We start from the raw sequence: 23,610 nt of genomic DNA, 5'->3' as shown, positions 1-23,610 counted from the left end.
TGGACACCCTGACAGAGGCTAATGAACAGATGGACATTAACATGTTCTGGTGGTGTCCCACTTGCAGTGGCCACACCACGGAGACAGCAAATGTTCAGCTTGTTCCAACAGCATGGTGACAGTGGCCATAAAACTGTAACTTCCAGTTTCATGAAGCATGGAAGGAAAAGCATCTGTTTCCAGTGAAAAAGTTACTTGGCATAAGGAGACATTCTAGTGACACTCTGGTTTATCACACAAGTACATAAAATAAGTCAGTCTCTACTACTTTCACTTCATGGAATTAAATCTATTTTTAACTAAGTAACACATGTAACAATCCTAAACTGCAAGGGACTACAGAGCTGCATCACTGTCAGAAATTAATTAAATTACCACCTCTTCATTAAGCTTTTCCACTTCTTTTTGCTCACTTTCCAAAGCGTCCTGTTGCTCTTTCTCGCTCCTTTCTTCTCTTCCTTTCCTTTCTTCTTCTAAGTTTTTGTCAACTTCTCTGTTCTGTTCTTCAATCTGCCTTTGATCCAGCACTGCTGTGAAAAATTATTTCAACATCTGTCATTCGATTTATGTAGTTCAGTAATCACTACAAGAGCATACAAATAAGTACCAGGTTCCTGTATAACGTTAGCAGTAAATGGAGAACAACTGGATATATTGTTTACACACACACACCAAACTTATTCTTGAGTATTGGGTAATGTGTTTTCCCACCTCTAAACTGATAAATGACTCACCAATAGTTAAGGAGTAGAGCCAAAGTAGAGGCCAGAGATTTGATAGATCACTGCACTTCTCATTCCTTTCATGAGCATTCTCATTAAACCTTAATTATCCCAAATTCCATGTTACTATATTCCTTCCCCCTCTGCACTGGGTTTGGATATAATTCTTTATATTTAAAAAGCAAAGTATTTAAAATCCCTTTGAAAATTACTGCAGGACATACTGTTGATGTGACCAGTGTATTTAAAAAGCTGACTACAAAGAACAGCATCAAATAGCAATGAGATGGGCAAACTAAGTACTGGGAATCATGAGAAGCTACAAAGCTCTTCTCTAAATAAAAAGAACCATAATGTTTCCATCTAGAACAATTAGAAAAGCAGCATATGCTGATTGAAATCATTCTCATCTACCCAAAGAATTAAAACTGCATTGTGATAATACAGTTCACCAACAGTCAAAAATAAATTGAAAAAAAATCCAGACAAGCAGTACATAAAATACTTCAAACCAAAATATTTAATGTCTCATTCCTATCAAGAACAGAAATTATATTTAATAATTACCCTAAAGAAAAAAAAAATCATTTCACCAGATGCTGGACAAGGGGGTTGGGAGGGGTGGCAAGAATGTTTAAATTAAAACCAAATTTAACTAAAACCAGGGTGAAAAAAAGTAATCCTCATACAGAACAGCAAAAGAAAACACTCTTTCCTCTTTAGTACAGAACTTGCACTTTTTGGAAAATTTTTCAACCACACCAGCATACATACATACAGACTTTTACACACATTTGACATTTTAAAAGGGTACTTTCTTTTGAGTCTGAGCTGAGAACTCACTTAAGTCCTGCAATGAAGTGGCTGTTGCTGGTACAGGGGCTGTGACATGGTTTCCATCAACGATGTCCCCAGATGGATGCAAGACATCACTTTCACACTCCTCTGGTATGTCCCCCTGAGCTGGAGAAGAAATTTGAACAATGGCTTCATTATTTTGTAATTGCAAAAGTGGAGCACAGCAATGGATTCAGTGTGGGAATGGATAAATTAGAACACAAAAATATCAGCACTAATTGAGCATTTTCCCTTCAGCTTGATCATCTCCCTGAGAATTAAGAATTATCATAGGCTGTACTTGCTTCCTTCATTACAGAATTGTTAGTTTTGAAATTAGCTATTGGAACACATCTGTTTATAAAGCCAAAACTGAAGAAATATACAACAGAAACCCAAGATGTTTTCATTTCCTTACATAATCAAGATACAAGTCACAGAAAAATTGTATGTCCAAGTTCAGCTCATCCTTTTTATGAATATAAAAACAATCTTTAACTATTTGATGACACACTCTTTAATGGGATCATTGCCTTCTTCAGTGAACAGGATGGATGCTGCTAACTCAGATATTCTACATTATACTATCTTCTCCCTGTGAAAGGTGGCTCTGAATTCACAAAAACACAATTACTGTCCTTCCTCTTTGATCACTGCTGTGATACTCAACTGCTTCTTAATTATTTACTTGCAAAGTATGCAGACTGCTATTATCTCATTTGATGGGAGATAGAAAAAAAAAAAGAGATAAAACAAGATGTGGCCATTACCTCTAGATAGCCAACCTGAAATACACAGGACTATTCTCCCAAGCATTTAGTGTAACAGAGCACAGATACCCTATATATCTCTTTGGGTTTTGGGTGAAGCTTTAGAAAACATCAATTTTTCATCCTTCAAATACCATCAAGCATTTTTCTTTTTCACATTATAATAAAATTGAAATATTTTGCATGAAAAAAACCAAGTCAACCACATGGATCAGCCTCTATCTGAATGGTTTGAATTTCTTTAAATTAGAACTCTTTTAAAGGAACTATAGATGAAAGGAACTATAGAAAGCATGATGGAAAATTTCTGTCAAGCTGTCAGTCTAACTAAGTTAGGAGAATGTTTTCAGTTTCTTACAAAAGCAAGAGTAATTCCTACCAGCTTCACCTAGGAATATAACTCCTATATATGGGGGTTTTTGTAAGACCAAAATAATGGGCTATCACACTCAAAATCTATTCTGTTTTGTTGCTCTCTCTTTAAATTATAAAGCTATCAACAAAAACATTATTTCCATATGAGGCACCAATAAGCATCAGGGTATGTAATATTTAAATAATAAAAAAATTCCTTTCATAAATTTGTCCTGGTTAAATATTACTTCTAACTTCAAAATGAATGCTAACAACATAAGCAAACAAAGAAACCCAAAAACAAAACCATTACAGTATAAAATGAATTAACTACTCTGCAAAGGAGAAAAAAGGTAACTCTGTGTACTTTCACTCCCTTTTTAAGGGTGGACAGCAAGAGATGCATTATTCCCTTAAGATGAGCTCATCACCTAAAAGCAGCTGCTGCCAAGAGAGCTTGCTGACCTTTTCTTTCTAGAACTCACTCACAGTAGGATTAAAAGACTTCCATATTTTCTGGTACCTCCTTTAATTCATTGTTTTTTCCTACTGTTATCCACTTTGTCCTTCATTGTATCTTTCTCTGTATTTACTTCTTAGATTTTACTTTCTTACCCGCCGCTCCCAGCCACTTCTCCTGAGCTACCTCCTCCCCTTTTTAGCCATTCTGATTTCCTCCTATATACTGAGATTGTCCTTTGATGCAGTCTGACCCAACTAAAGTACTCTTGATTGAGAAATCATCAGCACATGTGAACTCCTACAATTATTGACCACCACATATCACCAAATGATTCAGTAATACCTTACTTGGGCACAGCATCTACTCAGCCCTAATTTCCAAGAAAATGCCAGTCTGTTGTCATATGTAATAAAATAAAAGTGAAATATGTAACATATTCCCAAAAGCCTCTCATACAAAATTAAGCAAATAATTATAAGGCTAATTAAAATGTGAGATGAATAGAAACCATTACTGGCTACAGGCTTGGTTCACATTCAAATAATACATTTAAAGCTTATAAAAAGGAAGCTAAATGAGATAAATAAACCCAACTGAGTAATGCGTAAAGCTTCACAGAGAAATGCACGGATGAGGCATTATCTTCTGCTAGTTATCACTAAACACTATCAGCACATCTGCTGTTTAAACAAACATCTTTTTTTGGTTAGTTCCTTTTAAAATACTGAAAGCCATATTCTCACAGGGTCAGGAGAATGAGCAAGGGGTCCACTCCACCTTCCATATGACCTAACCACAACCAAAAGCATAAGCCAGTCTGGGACCCAGGAAACCACTCACACCAGTCAGAATCACTGGTTTCAAAGAAAATATCCCTAACTCTCCCATACAGCAATCACAATCTCTTCACCAACCATGAGTTTAGTTACACCACACAATGCCACATGTCCACCAGCCTCAGGACTTTGCAGACCTAACGAAATCTGGAAATAGGAAAGATTAACTTGCTGTTCACAGCTTTCTCATTGACAACTTCATTACTTTAAACCCACAGTTTCATGAGAGATCAGGCTGCTCAGGTTCAACATTAGGATGTCACTCAAATGCTGAAAAACTAAGTAGGGCCAGTAACTGTGCTTCTATATCTCACTCCATATACAAATGGCTATAAAGTACACTAAGTTTTATTATCCTCCTCTTTCTACAGTACCTTAGTTACATCAAAGATTTTTGAAAACTGACCCTGTAGCATTTAGAGAGAAGGAAACATTTTATAGCATGCAATCACAGAGAGCAGAAATGCAAATAAATAAAATGCTGACCTCAGAGAAAAAAAAGTTAGGATACAATTCAGGTTTCAGTAACTTAACCATATGCTCCAAAACTATTCAGAGATGCTGATTAATGACAGCATACTTGCAGGAGTTCTTCACACATTTACACATACCCTAGAGCAACTTCTAATTCATAACACTATTTATGCCTCACTTACTGAAGGAAAAATTAGGAGTGCATGCAACAGCCACAGAAACTTACCTTTAGAATTAGAACCTGGTTCTAATTTATGCAGCAAATATAATAAACCTCAATTTAGTTCACATACTAGTACATTTTTCTGTTTAAATAAGAATTCTACACCATTTAAAAACATTCCAAAACAACGGTCAGACCTACAGCGTTAATCAGAACAAGGTTATGCAAGATTTCTGAACAAAATTACGTCACAGATTTCAGAACCAACTCAATTTAATGTCTGCTTATTACTACATACACTTATCTAAAGATGCAAGAATGATGAAAATCAATCCCTCATCATCTGAGATATTTGTTTTTCTTAATTCCAAAATCAGTCAGAATTTTTTCTCTCCAAGTACAGTCTTAAAACTATGAAGACAGTTGTCCTGTAACTGTTAAGCCGTAACGTTAAACAAACTGTCTGAAATGCACTAAAACTTACCTTCAAGAGTATAAATGTGTTCTTCAAGATCCTCATACCTTAGTTTCTCTGGTTTGTGGACATCGCTGAAATCTTGTTTATCTGTCTGTTGACTCTGAAGTCTGAAAAAATAAGGAAGAATATAAATAATTTAATAAATATAAATGCTAAACTTTTAAGCAAATAGCAATCTGAAATTCACTCGCTAAGCAACAGACTAAACCAACACTAAAATCCATTAAACTTTCTGACTCAAATACAGGATATTTAAATCCAGTTCTCTAACTTTTACTAAAAGTCCACTCCATTTCCCTGCAGCCTTTCCCCAAGGCCTTTATGTGACGTAAAATCATGACATTAAAACAAAATACAAGGGAGTAAGAAAAAACAACAAAAAAGGAGAAATACAATGAATTGTGACAGTCAACTGAAAATTAAGAAATTTGCCTTTTTAAGCTCTGTGTTACAGTTTAATTCCCATTTTGATGTCATCTTAACAGATGTGTTTGAAATGTATTAGGATTAGATGTCTGGCAAAACAGAGATGCAGGGGTGAAAATCTGGGTTCTATCAAAAATGGGGCTAGTGCCCTCATTCTAAATCCCCGTTTATCTCATCAGAAAGATAATGTGAAAGAATAATGTCTCCCACGTGACCCAGCTCCTAAACTCTGACCAGAACTAGAACAGTAAAAGGAGTGCAGGTCACTAATGAAATTCAGCATCAGCACTTCATAAAGGAGCTTACTTCACACCAGCTGGTGCTCTTCATCACAGCCTAAGTATGTTTGTGCTTACAATTTCTAAGGAATACAGGTCTTTCATGGAGCAAAAGTGGAGAACAAACAATACAAAACATACCCCCAACAAAAAGATTTGTTCATAAACAAAAAGTGAATCTGGGCACAGATAAATAAATTTGCATTGTCAGAAGGATAGTTCAGTGATGTCAGCAGGGAAAAATACCCTGTCAATTAAATAGCACAGAGTAAATGAAATTTCAAGTTTTTGGAAGTCTATTTCATGTTTTGAGTCCTTCCTTCACAGAAACGATTAAGTGCTAAATAATTCTTAAGGGTGCAAGTTTCAAGGACACACATGCCACTTTCTTCAATACTGTGTCCTGCAACACTGCTAAAAAGACAGAGAACCCAATGCCTCAGTAACAACCCTCAACTGGTTTCTTCAGGCCAAAACAACAAACAAACAAACAGTTAGGTAATAATCTGCCTTATCACTCTAGTCTTCCTGTCTGTGTTTACTGGCTTCCTTCATACCACTCTTATCTTGGAACATAAATAAACAAGGAGCTCCTGTAGTCATAGAAGCAATTGTTCTTCCCCACTGACTGAGGTCTGACTTCTAACAGCTTGTCACAGATGTTACAGCATCATATTCGCTTTTCTTTTCTTTTCAAAGAAGTTCCCATTACCACTTAAAATCTACAGGTCATAAACTAATCTCACAATACACATCAGTGATGTGGCATTTGCCTAATAATAAGAGTAAATAACTGGAAAAGCCCACACATGCATTTCTCAAATATTTCATGTAACAGAAAACAGTCCAAGGCACGTGAAATTAGAAAATATGCAACAAAAGAATGTTTTTCTTTTAATAAAGTCTTGGGAAAGCAGCAAGTTCGAGACAATTATTGGGACCTTATACCCTTGCTTTGTCATAAGAAACCCAAGAAATCAACAACAAACCATAGTTGCCTTCCCAGACCTACGTCTGGCCTCTGCTCATATTGTTCACTCTTCAAACAGGATGGAGTCCATAAAATCCTTCAAAGAAGTGAAGTCCCTCACAGGATTAGAGAATTTTCCCCTGTCACCTTAACATGCAGGTTAACATTCAACCTTCACTTTTTAAGGCCTGTCAGAGAAGTACAGGAAATCTGACACACCACAGAAAACATGAATGAGTAGGGAAAAAGGAGACACAGCCTCAAGGGAATACTTAAAGGAAACTGACCTCACAGTCCCTGAAAATCCCAACAGCTCATTTTGAAGACAAAAACCATAAAGGCTCTCCCAAAATTCTAACCAGATAAGAGACCCTCTCTGCATTAAATGTATGTTGAGGCCTTGATAACAACAAAATAAAAAAGCCCTACAAATGCCTGCTAGAGGTGCCCCAGCACAAGCTTTCTTCAGCCATCAAATCAGGAATGATGGCTAGCAGGTTAAGGACAATTCAGTTGTCTCATCTTAAAAAAATTACTAGAAGTTAAATACTAGAGCTGCTTCTGAAGACACATGTTCTTAGTTTTGGAGAGTGGAGGGAACACTGGCCATTAAGAACAGAAGAACTTCAGGCAAGGAAATAGGAGATATAGAGATGAAAGAAAAGTCATTTTAATGCAGCCTAATTTTGTCAAGTTATTAATTTACCTTAAGAAGATCTTAAAAAAAGCAACAAAAGAAAAGAGAAAAGTTGTGCTACCCATCCCATTCCTACATGCAAAGGAGACTGGAAAATCCTATTTTGAAAACAGGCACATGACCAAGCTCTTCAGAGAGGGAAAAAAAGTAATAAATTTAGCAATACAGTTTGTTAATGAATGAAGTGAGAATGTACAACTGCCTTGATTTAAATTCTCAAACAGGCAGCAGAAATTCAAATGCTTCAATTAGCAGAAGCTCATCAGTCAGGTCACAGATGTGAAAAACAGAGACACAGTTAAAGAGACATAGCTTTGCTCAGAGCAAACCAAAGTGTTTGGGTTTTTTACAACTAAGTTCCACTTGAAGCATGAAATGGAAATCCTTATTCACCTTTAGAAAAGTTCTCACGTATAAAATTAATGGCTGGCTTGATTTGTAAAAGCAGCTATCACTGTGAACAATTAGATACATGTTTCTTTAAAAAGCAGGTTAAAAATGTTGCTTTGTAAACAATGTTACCTGATTTTCTGGCCATGACTGGATGGTGAGGAAGGAACAGACTCAGAAGATGAAAGCAAATATGGCTTTGAAATAGGAGAAAGAACCTGGTCAACACTCGGCTGTGAAGAGGTAAGGGATGAGCTCTTGGCATCTGCAGAATAAAAATCCCACAATTTGTGTTAGTTATTTGTCCTACCATTCCTCAGACAAGGCTGGCTGTACAACACATGCATTATTGGTCCAAATGTGCATGGACTTAGGAAGTAAAACAGTCAAATGCATGAACTAATTTAAAGGAAAAAACTGCATAATCCTTCCACTGGCAGATTACGCAGTAAAAGAGCTGTTGGATCTGCCAACTGCAAGTGTTTTAGAGGAGGACATACTTCTTCCTTTCATTCTCCAGAGACAGGTGCTGACAGCTGAGCACTTACCCTCACTTAAAGGAAAAACCAATCTCAGACTCACATTCATGGTATCTTCTACCTTTGAAATTTACCCTGAGTTGTTCAGACTGGTATTTTCAACAGCACCGAAAAGCTCCACAGAAGCTTCCAGAATGACTTAAGAGTTTTCTAGCAAAACCACACCTGCTGCTTCAGCCATCTCTAACAGAAAAGAATAATATACATATACCAGTATAAAAGCACTCCTCAGAAGACTCATGAGAGAGAAGTGACATCTCAGTGGGGAAGCAGTCTAACTGGGAGCTGACAAATCACACTAACAGCATGTTAGCACTGAAGCTAACCTGAAGATCCTATCACCCAGCTGCAGCCTGGTTTCCTACACTCCATACCACCCCATTTCTGTAATTCTTAAGTCAGGTAATGCATTCCTTTGTTATTCAACTCTTACCCCTCTCCAGAACCAGTTTCATGCATTAAGCACAGAACAGATCGAATGGAAAAAAGAGATCTGCCCTCCTGTAACTAGCTTCTGAAAAGTACAAAGATAGGAAGGATTTTTCAGGTTATGCACACAACTGTAGTTTTAACATTCCCTAATTTTCAACAAAACCCTAGTATTATGAAAGATTTTGTCTGTGTGCAGTGCTAAACAAATAGTCTGTGGGTACTTTATACAGAAGCTGACAGAGAGAACTTACAACATAAAAGACTGCTTTGGTAGTTCAAATCTCAAATATGTTACCAGTAACAGAGTATGATACTCTACATGCAGAAGCACAGGGACAGCCACAATCAATCAGTATTTGTGACCTGTTTCTAACAGTGCCCATTACCAAACAAAACTAAACTAAAATTAAAAAAGGAGAATACTCGTATCTTACTTCTGGCAACACCCACCCCGACCTTTCTTCAATCAATACTTTTTTGGATCTGCCTGACAGAGAATAATAAATTACACAACTTACTCATGGTATGAAAAAACATTTCATTTTATTTTATTTCATTTCATTTCCTTCCAATGTCACAGGATTCTGGGGTCTGTGAAGCAGTAATCAAATGATCCCTTTTCACCCTTTTCATATCACTCATTGCTTTCCAGATTTCCCACAGCGCATCTCAGCCACCTCTCTTCCAAACTAAGCTGCCCTTGTATTTAACCTTCCTTCATGGAGAAGCTGATCTTTTTTTTGGTTACTGTCTCTTTTTTTCATCCTACTAAATCCACTTTGAGCCAAGAAGCAGATGTACTGCAAATTTGAAACAAGAGATTTTTTAAAAAATTTTCATTTCATTTCTATTTTGCTTGCTTTTCTGAGTACTGTCCTTAAGAAAAAAAAAAGACTAAGCAATTATTAGAAACTGTGATACTAATAGCAAATTAAAATTTTCCAGTCATGACCGAACACTAAAACCTTCCTCCTTACAATTGCTCAGGAGTATTTGATAGAGATGTCACAGCAAAAAGGACAAACAAAAGGAAATCTGGACATTTCAGACTGGAAAGCTCCATTTAAGAGAAGCCAAAGACAGCTTCTGCCACACACTTTAACTACAAGAGTTAAAGGAAAGGTTAGAAATATAGGAGGTTTAAGAAATTACAGTTAATGTTGCAAAGCAGTTATACTTAACAGCAAGTTTTGAATTAAACTCTCTATATCGCAAGGTTACAGCTGCAGTGATTTATATGGCATTGTCTTCTCTTGAAAGCTCCCTAGAGCATGTTTAACTTCCCTCAACATACTTCTCCAGTACTTGTTTCCAGGAGGAAGAAATACTCCAAGCAATTGGTATACTCTGTCTCCTGCAAAACCACATCTCCTGATTTCTGCTGCATCTTAGCAAATAACGAGTAAAAGACTAAAAGTGCTAAATCTTTCTCTTCCCAAGATGAACAGTAAGTAAAACCCAATACTGCACCCCATTAAGAATTTTGACTTACCATCTGGAATTCTCCTGTTACTGATGTCTCTCTTCGATTTGGGAATGGGAGTAGAAGAAAGGCGCCTTGAAGAAGATGCTCCTCTGTGTGGTGGGGTTAAGGGAGTTTTAAAGTTATCGACCTGCCCAGTTCTTTTGATGTGTTCTTCACCTCTTGGGCTGCTCAGAGGGGAATGTGGGGAGCTGGGATTATCCTCTAGCAGTTCATGCTGGATAGTCAAAGGGTGTCTATTAAGAGGACACCGCAGAATTAAAGGAGGCTGCATCTTCCTTGGTGTTCTGCTTGCAGCTGCATTCTGCATGACTCTGTGTTGGTAGCTCCTGTAGGCTTCTTCCAAGTACTCAGCCTCCTTTTCCAGTTCCTTCACCCTTGCCTGGGCCTGAGCAATGCACTCAAGGTCAGAGTCCAGGGAAGCACTGCGTGGCTGCAGCTGCTGTCGATAGCCAGGCGCTGGCACAGTGCCGACCCTCCCCACATCAGTCAGACCCGGATTCCTCAGGAATGTGCCATCCATGTAAATGTCATGGGGCACGATCCTGTCACCAAGGAAGTCCAGGATGGAGCGGTCGACGAGCGAAGGTTTTGGGTTCCGATACACCTCATTTTCCAGAGCTAAATGGTAGCAAGAGAAAGTCAGTGACACTAAAGAGAGATACAAGAGACCCACAACAAAACAGACACAGTAAAATGTGGCATTTGAATTCCAGTTTGATCAAAATTATTCTACCATGGAATTGGCTTACATTTCGAGAATTTAATGATTTAATTGAAATTGATTTAAATGTATTTTTAATGCAGCTCCAAAGCTGCAAATTACCACTGCTATTTTTTAAATATATAATTCTTCCATATAAAACTACCATTAAGTATGTACTCTACAATTTTAAATTATGTTTAAGCAAATAAATAAACAAACATGAAAACATTACCACTTTGGACACATTATATCTAATCACGCTGTTAAAAGCCTAAGGAATACAGGGCATGCCACAAGTCTTAACAGTTTCACTTTATTTAGATCAAAAAATAATTTTGGAGAAAAACAACACAGCACATAGAAAATGTTTTTGTTGGTTTTTTTGTTCATTAAAAGTACTCTAAAATTGCCAGTTAAACTGAATGTTTTGGGGTTGTCTGTTTCCTTGCACTTTCATGCTTCAACAAGCCCAAAAGACCAACCTATGGGGCTGTATCTCTCTCGGCAAATTTACAACCTTGTTTTTATTCTACATAAATGGTTCTTCAATGACTTCATTAACTCTGATGTAAAATAAAAGCTCCTACAGTACTTTCAGTCATTTAATTAAAATATATATTTGCTATTTTGATATAACAAATTTCCAATTCCAAATGGTACTGATACATGTACCATAAATGAATAAGTACTTACCACTAGTGAATAATATAAAGTATTGCATATACTGAACTATGATGCAACACACGTTGTATGTAATGTATAATCATTGCAGAATTGAATTCCATATTTTTACATTAAATATACATACCAACCCTTTTATTTATAATACTTGATATTAGCAATTTGACAGACAAGTATCTTTAAAAGTACATTTCTTCAGCAGACTGAACTGCTTTATGTAAGTGCCCGTTTCTAACACCCATACGAGGTAAGTTAAGCAAAAGTTAGGCAAAAATTACTAAACTTGACTAAATCTGTTTAAGAGTTAGACTTAAATTTCTGAGGTACAAAAATACAATTTCAGATTGATTATTTTTATTATGAACATTCAAGAATCAAAATGCTTTAAAACACAAGTTGCCTGCTGGAGAATGTCATTTATGTTATCATCAAACATTAATGTCTCCATACCGAAGGAAAAAGAGACAGTAAAAATATGCAAGTGCTCAGGGAGGAGTATTTTCCTTTCCTCCTATCTGTTTGTTTTCTGAAAGGAAATTGTAATGAGTCTGCTTTTTAAACTGGGCTTTAAATAGATTTTGATTTTAAACTTAACATCTACTCCCTGGTGATGTATTAGTTCTAGCTGCAACTGCAGCTTTTTTAAGCTTCTGGAACTTCTTACACTTGTCCTTCATAAAGGACTGCTCTGGTGTAAGATACAAACCTGTCTGTGTTTGTTTCACTTGCAGTTTCAGTTCTTCAACCTGCACATTTAACTTCCTGACAGTAGCTTCAGAGTCTAACAGTTGGGCCTTTAACTGGGCACAACGCTCAACCTATAGGAAATCAAGAGAAAAACAAAAACCAGCATCATTCAAACAAAAAGTATAATCTCAACTGGCCGAATACTTGGTTTCTAAATATTTTTCAGGTCCATTGAGACCATATACACATAGTATCCTACTGAAAGTCAGCACTGATAATTTGTTGACTCAGTGAGATTTACTTTGGTTAGTTGGGTTGGTTTAATTTTTGGTAGTTTTTTGGTGTGGTGATGTTTTGTTTTCTTTAGAAAACATAAAAATAAGCACAGTACAAAAAATCCTTGTAACTGCATATCAAGCAGCCTGCACAAGCAGATGGATAACTGCAAAAGAGATGATGGGAAGAAGAAAAGTTTCAAATCATTTAATAATAATAATAATTTACCTCACTTTGTAGCTGCTTTTCCAACGTCTGCTTATGACTTTCAAATTCATCCAGCACCAGCTTCTTAGAATGCTCTGCTCTCCTCAGCTCCACTTGGCAGGCCAGGTACTCCGCTGAGGGCTGGGACAGCTCTACCCCAAAAGGGAAACACTGGACACTCAGACAAAGAATAATGAGTGTGCACCTTTCTACACAATACTCCATGAATATGTAAAGCTGAATTGATTTTAGGAACATAACAAGGCTTTGTCTGAATAAAGTACTTGGTGATATTTTTCTTCTTCCTTTTACAAAGGGCGAAAATCTTCACTGGTATAGTCCTTTAAGAACTAGACCCTGACTGTCCTACACTAGAAGAAAAATACATATCCTTACCTTACATAACTGTGCATACATCTGTACTCTCCTGTAATCTCAAATGCACATTAAAAATACTTTGTAATTATTACTATTGTCAGGCAAGCACTTAAATAGTAACGCCATGTTCTCTTACCATTATTAACCATACTAATGCTACGGTTAGAAATATTGCACTGCTTTTTTCAGAGGGTGCAAGGGATATCCTTCCATATTACAGCTACCGCTTAATTCAGGATTTCTCCCATATAGACACATAAAAGAAAATAAACTTATGCCAAGGACTGTTTAATTATACCAAACACTAGCTTGGGCTTCATGCAAATTACTAGCAAATATAATACAAAGAAAGCATTATAATGAAAATTTACTTCTAAACAAATACTTGTAGAGAAATAAGAAAATAAGTCATTCAAACTGACTGTCTCGAAGATGCTGGTTCTCACTGCGAGTCTCATCCAACTGTTGCCTAAGTAGTTTATTCTGCACTTGGAGCTCCAATTTCTCCTCCTTTAGCAAAGGATAGTCTGATACCTCTTTCAGTTTTTCTGTCAACAACTGATTCTGTTTATTTACCAACAGAACCTGGGCTTTCACTGACTCCAAATCCAGCTGCAGATAAAGAACAGTTTAGAAGCTTATGAACCGCTGTACTACTTAACGATTATTTTTATTTCACATTTTCTTTTTTATTTGTAAAATACCTCAACTGCACCAGTTAGAATACAGGCTTCTTTAAATTCATATTTACAATTACCTCAAGCTCTTTGGTGCGTGATACAGCTTGCTTGAGTTCCTCCTTTTTTGAATTAACAGCAATGGCTTCTTCATGCAAAAGCATAGCTTTCTCTGCAGGGAGGATTACAAATGCTGAATTAAAATTAGTAGAGTATTACAGTAAAAAACTGTATCAGCAGAAAACAGTTTTAAGCTGCTAAGCTCAAAATTGAATTGAATTTAAGACATAAAAATGACTGAATGTCATAGACACGCCTTCAAAATTAAGTAAATCATGCTGTATGTATAAATGTATACATATGCATATACACATTTAGAATTAAGTAAATCAAATTCATATGCCTGTGATATATCATTTCTTACATGTCCCTAACTTAAAAGTCTGTTATCTGTTCTGGCTCCCTTCCGCAAGCTCCAATTAAACATCTTGTGCACAATAAATGTCGAAACTGGCAACTGTTCCAGGGTACACTATCAGAGTCCAGTTAAAGCTTGAATGAGCTAGTAGGACTTCCGAAGGAAATGGGACACTGAAAAACCAGGAATGCTTTGCAGCCTCTGTGCAAAGCAGCAGTGTATGGTTCCCACTGCATTCTGGACAGCAATGAGTGGCTGAACTGTCACTGTTGCTGAACTGCCACCCGTTGTGATGGCTTTTCTGTCCCTTGTACCATGGAACACCAGGACCGTTCAGTAACAACAGTGGTTTGGCATATAACAGTAAAAGTTCTAGAGATAAACAGGTACTTTATCAACCTCAGACACATGGTTACCTTTATTTTTTTTCTCGTCTTCAGTAACTTTATTGGTTCTGGCTATGTATTCTTCTTTTAATTCAAGCTCATATCTAGAAGCAAAAAGAATTATGTATTTCCAAATGACGTGTGTGCACACACGCACAGGCATTTGTGCTAATTCCATTCTTTCCCAAACTAGACCCAGACTATCCTACACTAGAAGAAAAATACATATCCTTACCTTACATAACTGTGCATACATCTGTACTCTCCTGTAATCTCAAATGCACATTAAAAATACTTTGTAATTATTACTATTATCAGGCAAGCACTTAAATAGTAACGCCATGTTCTCTTACCATTATTAACCATACTAATGCTATGGTTAGAAATATTCATGCAGTTATTTATTGACAAAATTAACTATTGCAGAGCCACCAAAATGGTTGGAAAGGGCCCTGCCAATCATCTCATTCAACCACCCCCTCAAAAAGCCAGACTATCGCCACCTGTACAGCAGGGCAGCTGGGGCTCTTCCTGGCCAAGTCCTGAAAACCTCAAAGGACATATATTCCACCACCTCCCTGGATGATCTGTGCCAATGCTGCACTACTCTTCCAGTAGATTTTTTCCTTATGTCCAAGTTAAATCTCCCAAGCCACAACTTCCAGCCCCCGTCATATGAACTGAAAGGTCACATTTGAGAATCCAGTAACTATCCTGACAGATTTTACTAGTTTCCAGTTTCTTCATGACTTTTTTGAACTGAGGAGCCCAAACCTGGGCATGGTATTCCTAGCACAGCCCTCCCCAGTACCTTTAAAGGGACGCTAAGTTCCCTCAGCCTGCTGGCCATGCTGCTTCTAGTCTTACCCATCATGCTGTTTGCTTTATTTGCCAGAGCATGCTGCTGGCTCATAATCAACCTGGCATTCACTGTAACTCATCCACCCCCTCTTCAGAAATGCAGCTCCTCAGCCAATTCCTTTTCCCCATTTATACAACTTCATAGGACTATACTCTGTCCCATGCACAGAGCTTTGGAGTTTTCCTTGTTAAAATTCCTAAGATTTGCACTGGCTTGATTTCCTTGTCAAAGTCTGCCTGAGCTGAAATTCTGCCATTTTTTGTGGAAATGATTCCTCTTAATTAAGCCTCATGTTCAAAGCTGAGGATGCCCTGCGCCCACATCCAGATGAAGCTGTTGGACAATAACAATAATAAGGGCCCCAGAACTGGCCCCAGGGGTTCTCTGCACACCACCAGTCACCAGCCAGACACTGAGCACTGCCCAGGTTCACCACTATTCAAGCCCAGTAGTCATCCAACTGTGCCGTTCCATTGTAGTGGAATTTACAGGAGCTAAGAAAGCATTTTACATGACTGGGACATAATTCATGGTTTCAGATATAGCCAAATCCACCCTCCTGCATTTCTGCAAATGGTGCAGACCATTCAGATCCTTCTCCCAAATACAGCATTTAATGTTTACTGCAAAAAAAAAAAAAAAATTGATTTGCTAGCAATCCTCACTACTTCCGTACAATAAATAGTAGTTCTTTAATACTTTTCATTGATGATTTGGGAAAAAAGGACATGGATCTTGTCGTTCTGAACACCTGCAGCATGCCTTAAAATATTTTGTATGTTGATAAAATAAGCCAAGCAGCAGTTTATCCTTAAAATGCTTTGCTTCTCCTCATGTACTGAAAGGACTTTACAATCGCTATTTGTAACTAGCTGTTATAGACTAGATAAAATAAGATACCAAGGTGAGTCAATTAGTTGCATTTCACTGTTCTCTAACAAAACCATCAAATTCTGAGGGATTATTTTTATCAAAACCTACTATCAACATCTTTGCTCTTTAATTTAAAGACCTACAAACACAGATTATACTGCTCACTGGCTTGCAATAAAAAATGATGATACATCAGTCATTTGGTTTAACTGCCTGAGACAGGTTCATGACACGGCAAGAGCACTTGTCTGCACTGAACTATCAAGGAACCCTTCGAGTGACCAACGTACTACAAGTACAATAGCAAAGTTAGGATATACCCACTGCAACACCCCAAAAGAAGTCACATGTTAAGACCAGGTTCAGGCACAAGGTAGCCAATAAAAGAGGGATATCTATATCGGAGAATTCCTCTTCAAAAATGGGAAAGGGTGAAGGTAAGAGGCAGTCTGTCTGTACACTAGTGTGTCTCTCACCCCTTTTCCAAGACACTTGTAGCATCTTTTTAACGCTGATTTCCCCTTCATGCCTCTTCTGCATTCATAAAATGGTCAGGCCTTTTAACTGTGGTCAAAGGAAGTAACTAATACTGCTTCAGATCCTCTTGTCTAAGCTAATGTCACATCTCTTTTCCAGATATCGACACAGAATTTAAACTACAGCAATAATATAACCTATAACCAAAAGAGAATTATTTTCTATAGCAAGCTTACTAGCAAATAGCTAAGCAGTAATGTAATCTGACTAAAACAAAAACATAAATGCATATTTTCAAAGTCCTTGCTTTGCTATGCTTTTAAAGAGATCTTATAGAGTTTATTAATCTGTTTTCGTAGGAAATACCATGTGTCCTATTAGACACAAAAGAAAAATTTACTTTAAGAGTTCTGTCTTCAGCTTTTGGTCATATGTCTCCTCTATGTTCTTCACAGCAACCTCCCGACGCTGAAGTGCATCTTCTATAGCTTTATTTTTCTCCTCCTGAACTTTCTGGGTGCTGAAATATCCAGAAATATACAGACAATGACGAGTTATAAAATCAAATCTTTAGTCTGGGGTTTTGTTTCTTTTTTACAATAACATTTATAGACATCAAAGGGTGATGTGCTTGCTTGGAATACTGTAGCAATTTGAAATCATCATCAGACTCTGTCACTGTAGTTCATTAAGAACACGGAGATGTGACAAAAACTAAATTGCCCTACTTAAAATTCAGTACCAATCAATTATGCAGCTATCCCGGGTTAACCCTGGCTCAGTTTCCCACACCAGAAACACTTCAGAGGACAGAGTGCTGAGCATGCTATTCTATCAGCACCCTCTGCTGGGTTGGTAAAAAAATCCAGGTTTTTTAGCGGGATACTCATTTTGCTATGGAAAACAGATGACAAAGTAACAACATTAAGTAGTAATGAAAGTTTGGCCAAAAATGGCTTAGTTACTTTTTTTATTTAACGAAAGGAAACTGATCTTACTAAGGATCTTATTAAGTAACAAAAAATCCCAAAAAAACCAAAAAAAACAACCCCAAAACATAGGGCTAATGAGGCAAAATATCCATGTATGTATCTCATGAGTGTTAGGGATACATACTGTTTTGTTTGGGGGTTGGGTTTTTTTAATTTAACCACTTGAAAGTAAACATCTGTTTCCTTGCCTCCAAAGCAATGCTGAACTGTTTTGGTTGGGCGAGGTGAAATAGAAAAAAACCCAGAAACATCTTTTCGTATGGGGTATCCCTGCTAATAGAGACAGTATACAATACTGCTCAAAACATAAAACATAACTTCTGGGATATATAATCTATTTCAACATCACAAAAGCAGAAACACCTTGAGGCATGCTTTGCAGAAGCATCATTTAGCATTGCACGCATCCTTCAGCAACTTACATTTCAAATGCCTCCATCCTTTGCTTCAGTTCAGCCTCCCTGGTCCTTATGGCTTCAATATCTTTCAATAGACTTTGTCTCTGAGTGTACACTTCCTTTGCTTCTATCTGAATCACAAAATATTGTCCTTAGTTTTACTTCACACTTTATACGGTATTTACTGTTTAACACATTTGAACTTACGAGGATCCTCTTCAGGGACTGACTGAACTTATTTCCATAAATACCATTTATTACAGCCATTATATGAAATAACATCTAGAATCGACTTTAAGTATCTTTTTTTAATTCCCCTTCTACTTTCACTCAAGAGTAAAAATGTTCTAGATGCAGTCACTTCTGCCAACCCATAAACACTCTTCCTTTAAGATATAGCACTGATTAAAACTCATGTAAAAGGAAAAACTGTTTTAGAAAATTACAGAATAAACATGTTCAAACACTTGACTTTTTTTTAATAAACAGGTTTTGTATGCTCTTCACAAAAATGTAATTGAAGAAACAAATACCAAAACCCACTGATAAAACATGAATTAAAACTGAAACTGAGTAAACCAACAGCTTTTCAGTTTTTGCAGTTTAATTTATAGAACTCATAAAAAACAGTAAAAGGGATTCTCCAAGTGATGAACATATTAACACCAAAACCCACGTATCTTCCTATTAATAAAAATGGCTTTTTTTGCCCTTAAGCACAAAAGACATTATTTCTCTCAAAAAAAAAAAATCTAAGAAGAAAATTATGATTTTGCCATATGGACCTCTATATATCAACTTTGAAAGCTATGTGCATTTGACAGTGCTGACAGATTCAGCTGCTGTTCCTGGTACAAAAAATAGAGCAGTTTCTCAAGCCACATTTCCTGGACATAAAGGCATCATAGTGAAGGGTTAAATGACTTGACATCTTTAATGTAAATATACCTGAACTCTGTTAAAAGAATCCCCAGGTAAATGAAACAAAGTTCTCAGTGAGTGCAGAAGCTGATAAGAGAAATCAAATATTCATACACAATACTTGACAGCTGTGTTGATCTAGTCATTGGTAGCGGTTTTTTTAATTACTGAATTAATTTCATGCCCACAGAATAAGACTGAGAGCATAACATAGATGTATTCTTGTCAGCTTCAAAGGACATAACCATGAAATAAATTCATGGCATGGTGATAAAATGTTTAATATTATAATAATCTATATAGAGACCTGCACAACCTTGTTAACCAATACCACGTGTTCTCAGGGAAAAAAACAAGACAAAGAAAGCCATAAAACCACCACATCAAAGCAAAAATATGGTAACATTTGTGGATGACTATTATTTGGATAGGAAGGTCTACTGCAGATAGCAGGGAGGTGGCAAGGCAAACAGGCAAGAGAAGAGAAACTGTTCTTTCAAAAACTGAGAAGTAACAGTTTGAGATCGGGATAAGCAGTTGAGAACTACATACAAATTACTGTGTGCTGTAGTAACAGTTACTACCCTGGCAAAACACCAGGAGTTAACAGCCCAAAGGAATAACTCATCAACACAAGTGTTCAAAGAAATGAAATGAGATGCTACCTTACAGTAAAGATGGTGGTTATTCATAATATTCAATATATAAACAGAAACAGCTTATCTGTACCATACAAGCTATTTATTCCATTTAGAGTCTTCTCAGCTGCTAAAAGAACTTGAGTGCAACTAAAAGCTACGTTCAACTTTCTGTGAAAAAAAAAAAATCAGTGATCTGAATTCAGCAAAATTATTAACAGATTTAAAAGCATTTCCTACATTTAGATCCCAGCTTGCAGAACTATTCCTTTTCCAGCAATCTCTACTTAGATGTTTAACCATACTCATTCTTGCAGTTGCCAAATGCATTCCCCTAATTTATAAGAACAAAAGTGAATTCTAAGTTTTCCCTAATAAGCCAAGCAAGATCTGAAGGTAAATCTCCCTAAGATAAAAGAAAGTCTAACCAACTCACTGAATCATTTGCAAAAGGTTAGGAAAAAATATTTGGAACTTTACCTCTTGTTGCTTTTGAAGTCTCTCAATAGCATTCTTTTCACGAGAAATCAAGGCTTCAGACTTTGCTTGATGCGTCTTCTCTAACTCATGGCGCAGCTCAGAGATTTCTTTCTGGGTCTGCGCTTTCTCCTCCATTTTAATCTTTGCTATTTCAACTTCTTTAAAATGTTCAAGCTTTTACATAAAGGAGGAAGAGAGGGTTAAATAGGGCCATCTTCAAATCAACAAAGACAATTCCTCCTAAGACAATCCAAAATTTCACCTCAAAATTCTTGTTAGGAAATGATAAATTGATAAAAATTAATTACCGTGATAACAGTATCTTAGCAGCACATACTATCTGCATATCTCACATCATTTTCATGTATCTACCGGGCATCCCAAAGCAGATCTTACACGAAACGATCAGCTTTAGACAAGAGCAGAACAGAAGCCTATGAAGAAAACTGCACTGCAGGAGTGATACTCTGCTTGGAATTAAGGAATGGCCACAGTTTAACTCCTTCTCAGACACTGTCTATATTCTTGTCCCTTTCCCAAAGAACCACTTTTGACTAGTGATACCAGAAACAGCAGAAACAGACCCACACCCTGAGTTGCTCAGAAACCAAGAAATTCACCAGGATGTAAAAAAAAAGTGCCAGAAATGGAAAAAAATGCAGAACATGTAACTTCATCTAAAGAAGGTTACAGAAAGAGAAGTCCTGATTCACTGACTTCTAACCACAACTGAAAAAAAAGTAAATGCACACAAACAGGAAAGCACAATCTTGGAACTACACAGAAGAATCGCTGGGAACATGATTCCACACAGTGTGTGAAGGACAATATCTGTGAGAGCAAATGGGATTATAAAGAATTACAATAAAAATTTGGAAGAAAATGGAAAGCAAGCATACAAGACAAAAAATGTGAGGAAAAACTGAGCAAAAGAATAAAAAGAGTATGACAGAAAAACTGTGAGACTGGAGAAAAGATTAAAGAATGGAAAAAGCAGAGTAGGAATGTCTGATCAAGGAATTCAGGTCTGTGGTCATAAATTTTGTGAAAAACTAAAGAAACAGTGAGACAGTACAGCATTATTTGTATATATACAAATTTGATTAGAAATGTCGTACAGTAATTCCCATCATGTTGCTAAGTAATTCATGTAAAGCTAACTGAATTTAGAAGAGATTTACATCTGGTTAAGATTCCCATCTCCTTTGTTACAGCTGGTTTGCTTAAACTGATACAAACTTCACAACACACAAATTAACATGCTTTACATACCAAAAAAGACAGAGCCAGTTGGGGAATAAAGACTAAATGAAGAATGAAGGTAAAAGAGAGTTTTAACACTCCATCCTTCTACCCGTCTGACTGAAAAAATGGTGACTACACTGAGTTCTTCAAACAGTTTATATCAGCTGAGTGCCTTTTAAAGTGTGTGGAAGAATTCTGATTATTAGATTATCATTTTTATATACCAATAAACTACTGATCTTGACAGAAATTAGTGAAAAAATATATTGAAATGTGAAACACAGTTGATTTATCTTTTTTCTATCCAAAAAAACTGATGATCTTGACAGAAATTTATGGGGAAGAAAAAAATATGTATTTAAATGAAATGCAGTATATTCCCTCTGCTCCATTTTTCAGACATAAGGATTATCAGAGGATTATGTGACAAAATTCTAATCTTATCTCTAAAATGAAGGAAAATTCTCTAGAAGAGCTGTCTTCAATTATAGGAAGAAAAAAATCAAAAATTATTCATAATACTTTCTGTTATGACTTTAGTGTTTCTGTGCAATGCTTTGAAATAGAATGCAAATTCTCATCAGTATTAAAAATTAACTGTCTGTCAAGCTACACAACAGTAACTCATACCTTGCAGAGGCTATGTATCATATTGAAATTCAAGCATCAAAATCTTAACTGGGAAGGAAAATTAAAATTGTGGTATAAACATTTCTCCATAAAACAAAATAATCAAAGAGCAGACAAAATTTACCAAATTAAGACAATCAGAGTAAGTAAATGTTGTGCTACAAATTAACATCAGAATAAAAAGCTTAACATTCTGTGCACATTTAACAAGAAAGGGGGATGGCAAACATACATGTTATATCATCAAATTAACAAGAGATATTGGATTAACTTAGCCTTTTGTGCTTGTTGTAACTAAGGATTAGATCTTTTCTTTCAATTTACCTTAAGTATTAAAAGTTTGCAACATGTAAAGTCAAAATTAATAAATGTCTCCCTCAGATTCATAAACCAGAGTTATACCTTTTGACGCATTTCTTCTTGAAGCTGCTTCTCTATTTCTTTTCTATATTCATTAAGTTTTACTTCTAAAGATTCAAATTTCTGATGCTGAGGATAAGAGTCTGCAAACTGCTCATCAATCAGCTGAAGCTTCTCAGCTATAAAAAACAACACATCCACCATAATTTAAAAACACTCACTGCAGTTACCTTACCAAAGGCTGCAGGAACCTCTCTCTCTGCAGGACATTCTTCAGCTTATCCAAGCAGCACTATCCTAGAAAGACTTGTGTGGCACAAAAGCAGAGGCAGCACAGAAATGCCATTTATCTGCTTTATATATACATATATAAACATAAACACCACATATACCTAGGAGAAGGCACTTGGCTGTTTAGGCACTATTTGTGGTATTACATACTCATTCACCCTCTTTTACCATGGGCGGACAAGAATTTCCTTTTGTATGCAACTTTTAGCTTTTTTGTATTAATATATTAATAACAGCATGCATATTATAAATTCAAGAACTCCCAATCTATGCCTAACTTGCTCAAAGAGACCATGCATTTACAATTCTGTTCTCCAGAACATATTTCAACAAATAATGTTACAGTCCATTTGTCAAAGGTCTTAGCTAAATGCCTAAGAAAACACACAAATGATTTTAAAAAAAACTCCTATCCTGATTTTGCTTTATTTTAAGAAAATTTTAAAATTCCATATACTAGTGACAGACATGACCTTTCCTCATTATAACTTTAGGCTGCATTTGAGTAAGTAATGAAATAACATCATTCATACAAAATCTATATAAAGCTATACCATACACCAGTATGAAAATACATGGGGAGACTTGCCTGCACTTACCAAGAGATTCTCTGAAAGGAGGCACTGAGGTGGTCTGAGTTTCTGTGTTAAGAGTTTCCCTATTTAGATGATGCTCTGTAAGTCCGATTAAAATTTGCATAAGGAAACCTAGCAAG

At 36.4% G+C, this 23,610-nt stretch overlaps 1 protein-coding gene across 5 annotated transcripts in view; it reads right to left on the bottom strand.

The window, feature by feature from the left end:
* OFD1 (OFD1 centriole and centriolar satellite protein) overlaps positions 1-23,610 on the bottom strand; it is a 41,641-nt gene that overhangs the window by 13,349 nt on the left and 4,682 nt on the right. For 3 of the 5 annotated variants that reach the window (XM_048286382.1, XM_048286374.1, XM_048286402.1), the window contains exons 6-20: positions 23,495-23,602; positions 22,647-22,783; positions 20,370-20,543; positions 18,355-18,461; positions 17,341-17,460; positions 14,759-14,832; positions 14,005-14,096; positions 13,670-13,859; positions 12,891-13,021; positions 12,406-12,517; positions 10,322-10,933; positions 7,991-8,123; positions 5,104-5,204; positions 1,566-1,685; positions 379-530 (exon numbers count right to left, since the gene is read on the bottom strand). In XM_048286382.1, the coding sequence (XP_048142339.1) occupies positions 379-530; positions 1,566-1,685; positions 5,104-5,204; positions 7,991-8,123; positions 10,322-10,933; positions 12,406-12,517; positions 12,891-13,021; positions 13,670-13,859; positions 14,005-14,096; positions 14,759-14,832; positions 17,341-17,460; positions 18,355-18,461; positions 20,370-20,543; positions 22,647-22,783; positions 23,495-23,602 (2,363 nt within the window). The other 2 variants (XM_048286392.1, XM_048286411.1) reach the window with 2 other exon arrangements.

The sequence above is a fragment of the Corvus hawaiiensis genome, chromosome 2, assembly GCF_020740725.1.
Source record: "Corvus hawaiiensis isolate bCorHaw1 chromosome 2, bCorHaw1.pri.cur, whole genome shotgun sequence".
Classification (NCBI taxonomy): domain Eukaryota; kingdom Metazoa; phylum Chordata; class Aves; order Passeriformes; family Corvidae; genus Corvus; species Corvus hawaiiensis.
Note: the sequence above shows the minus strand (reverse complement) of the source record. Positions and strands in the feature narration are given on the sequence as shown.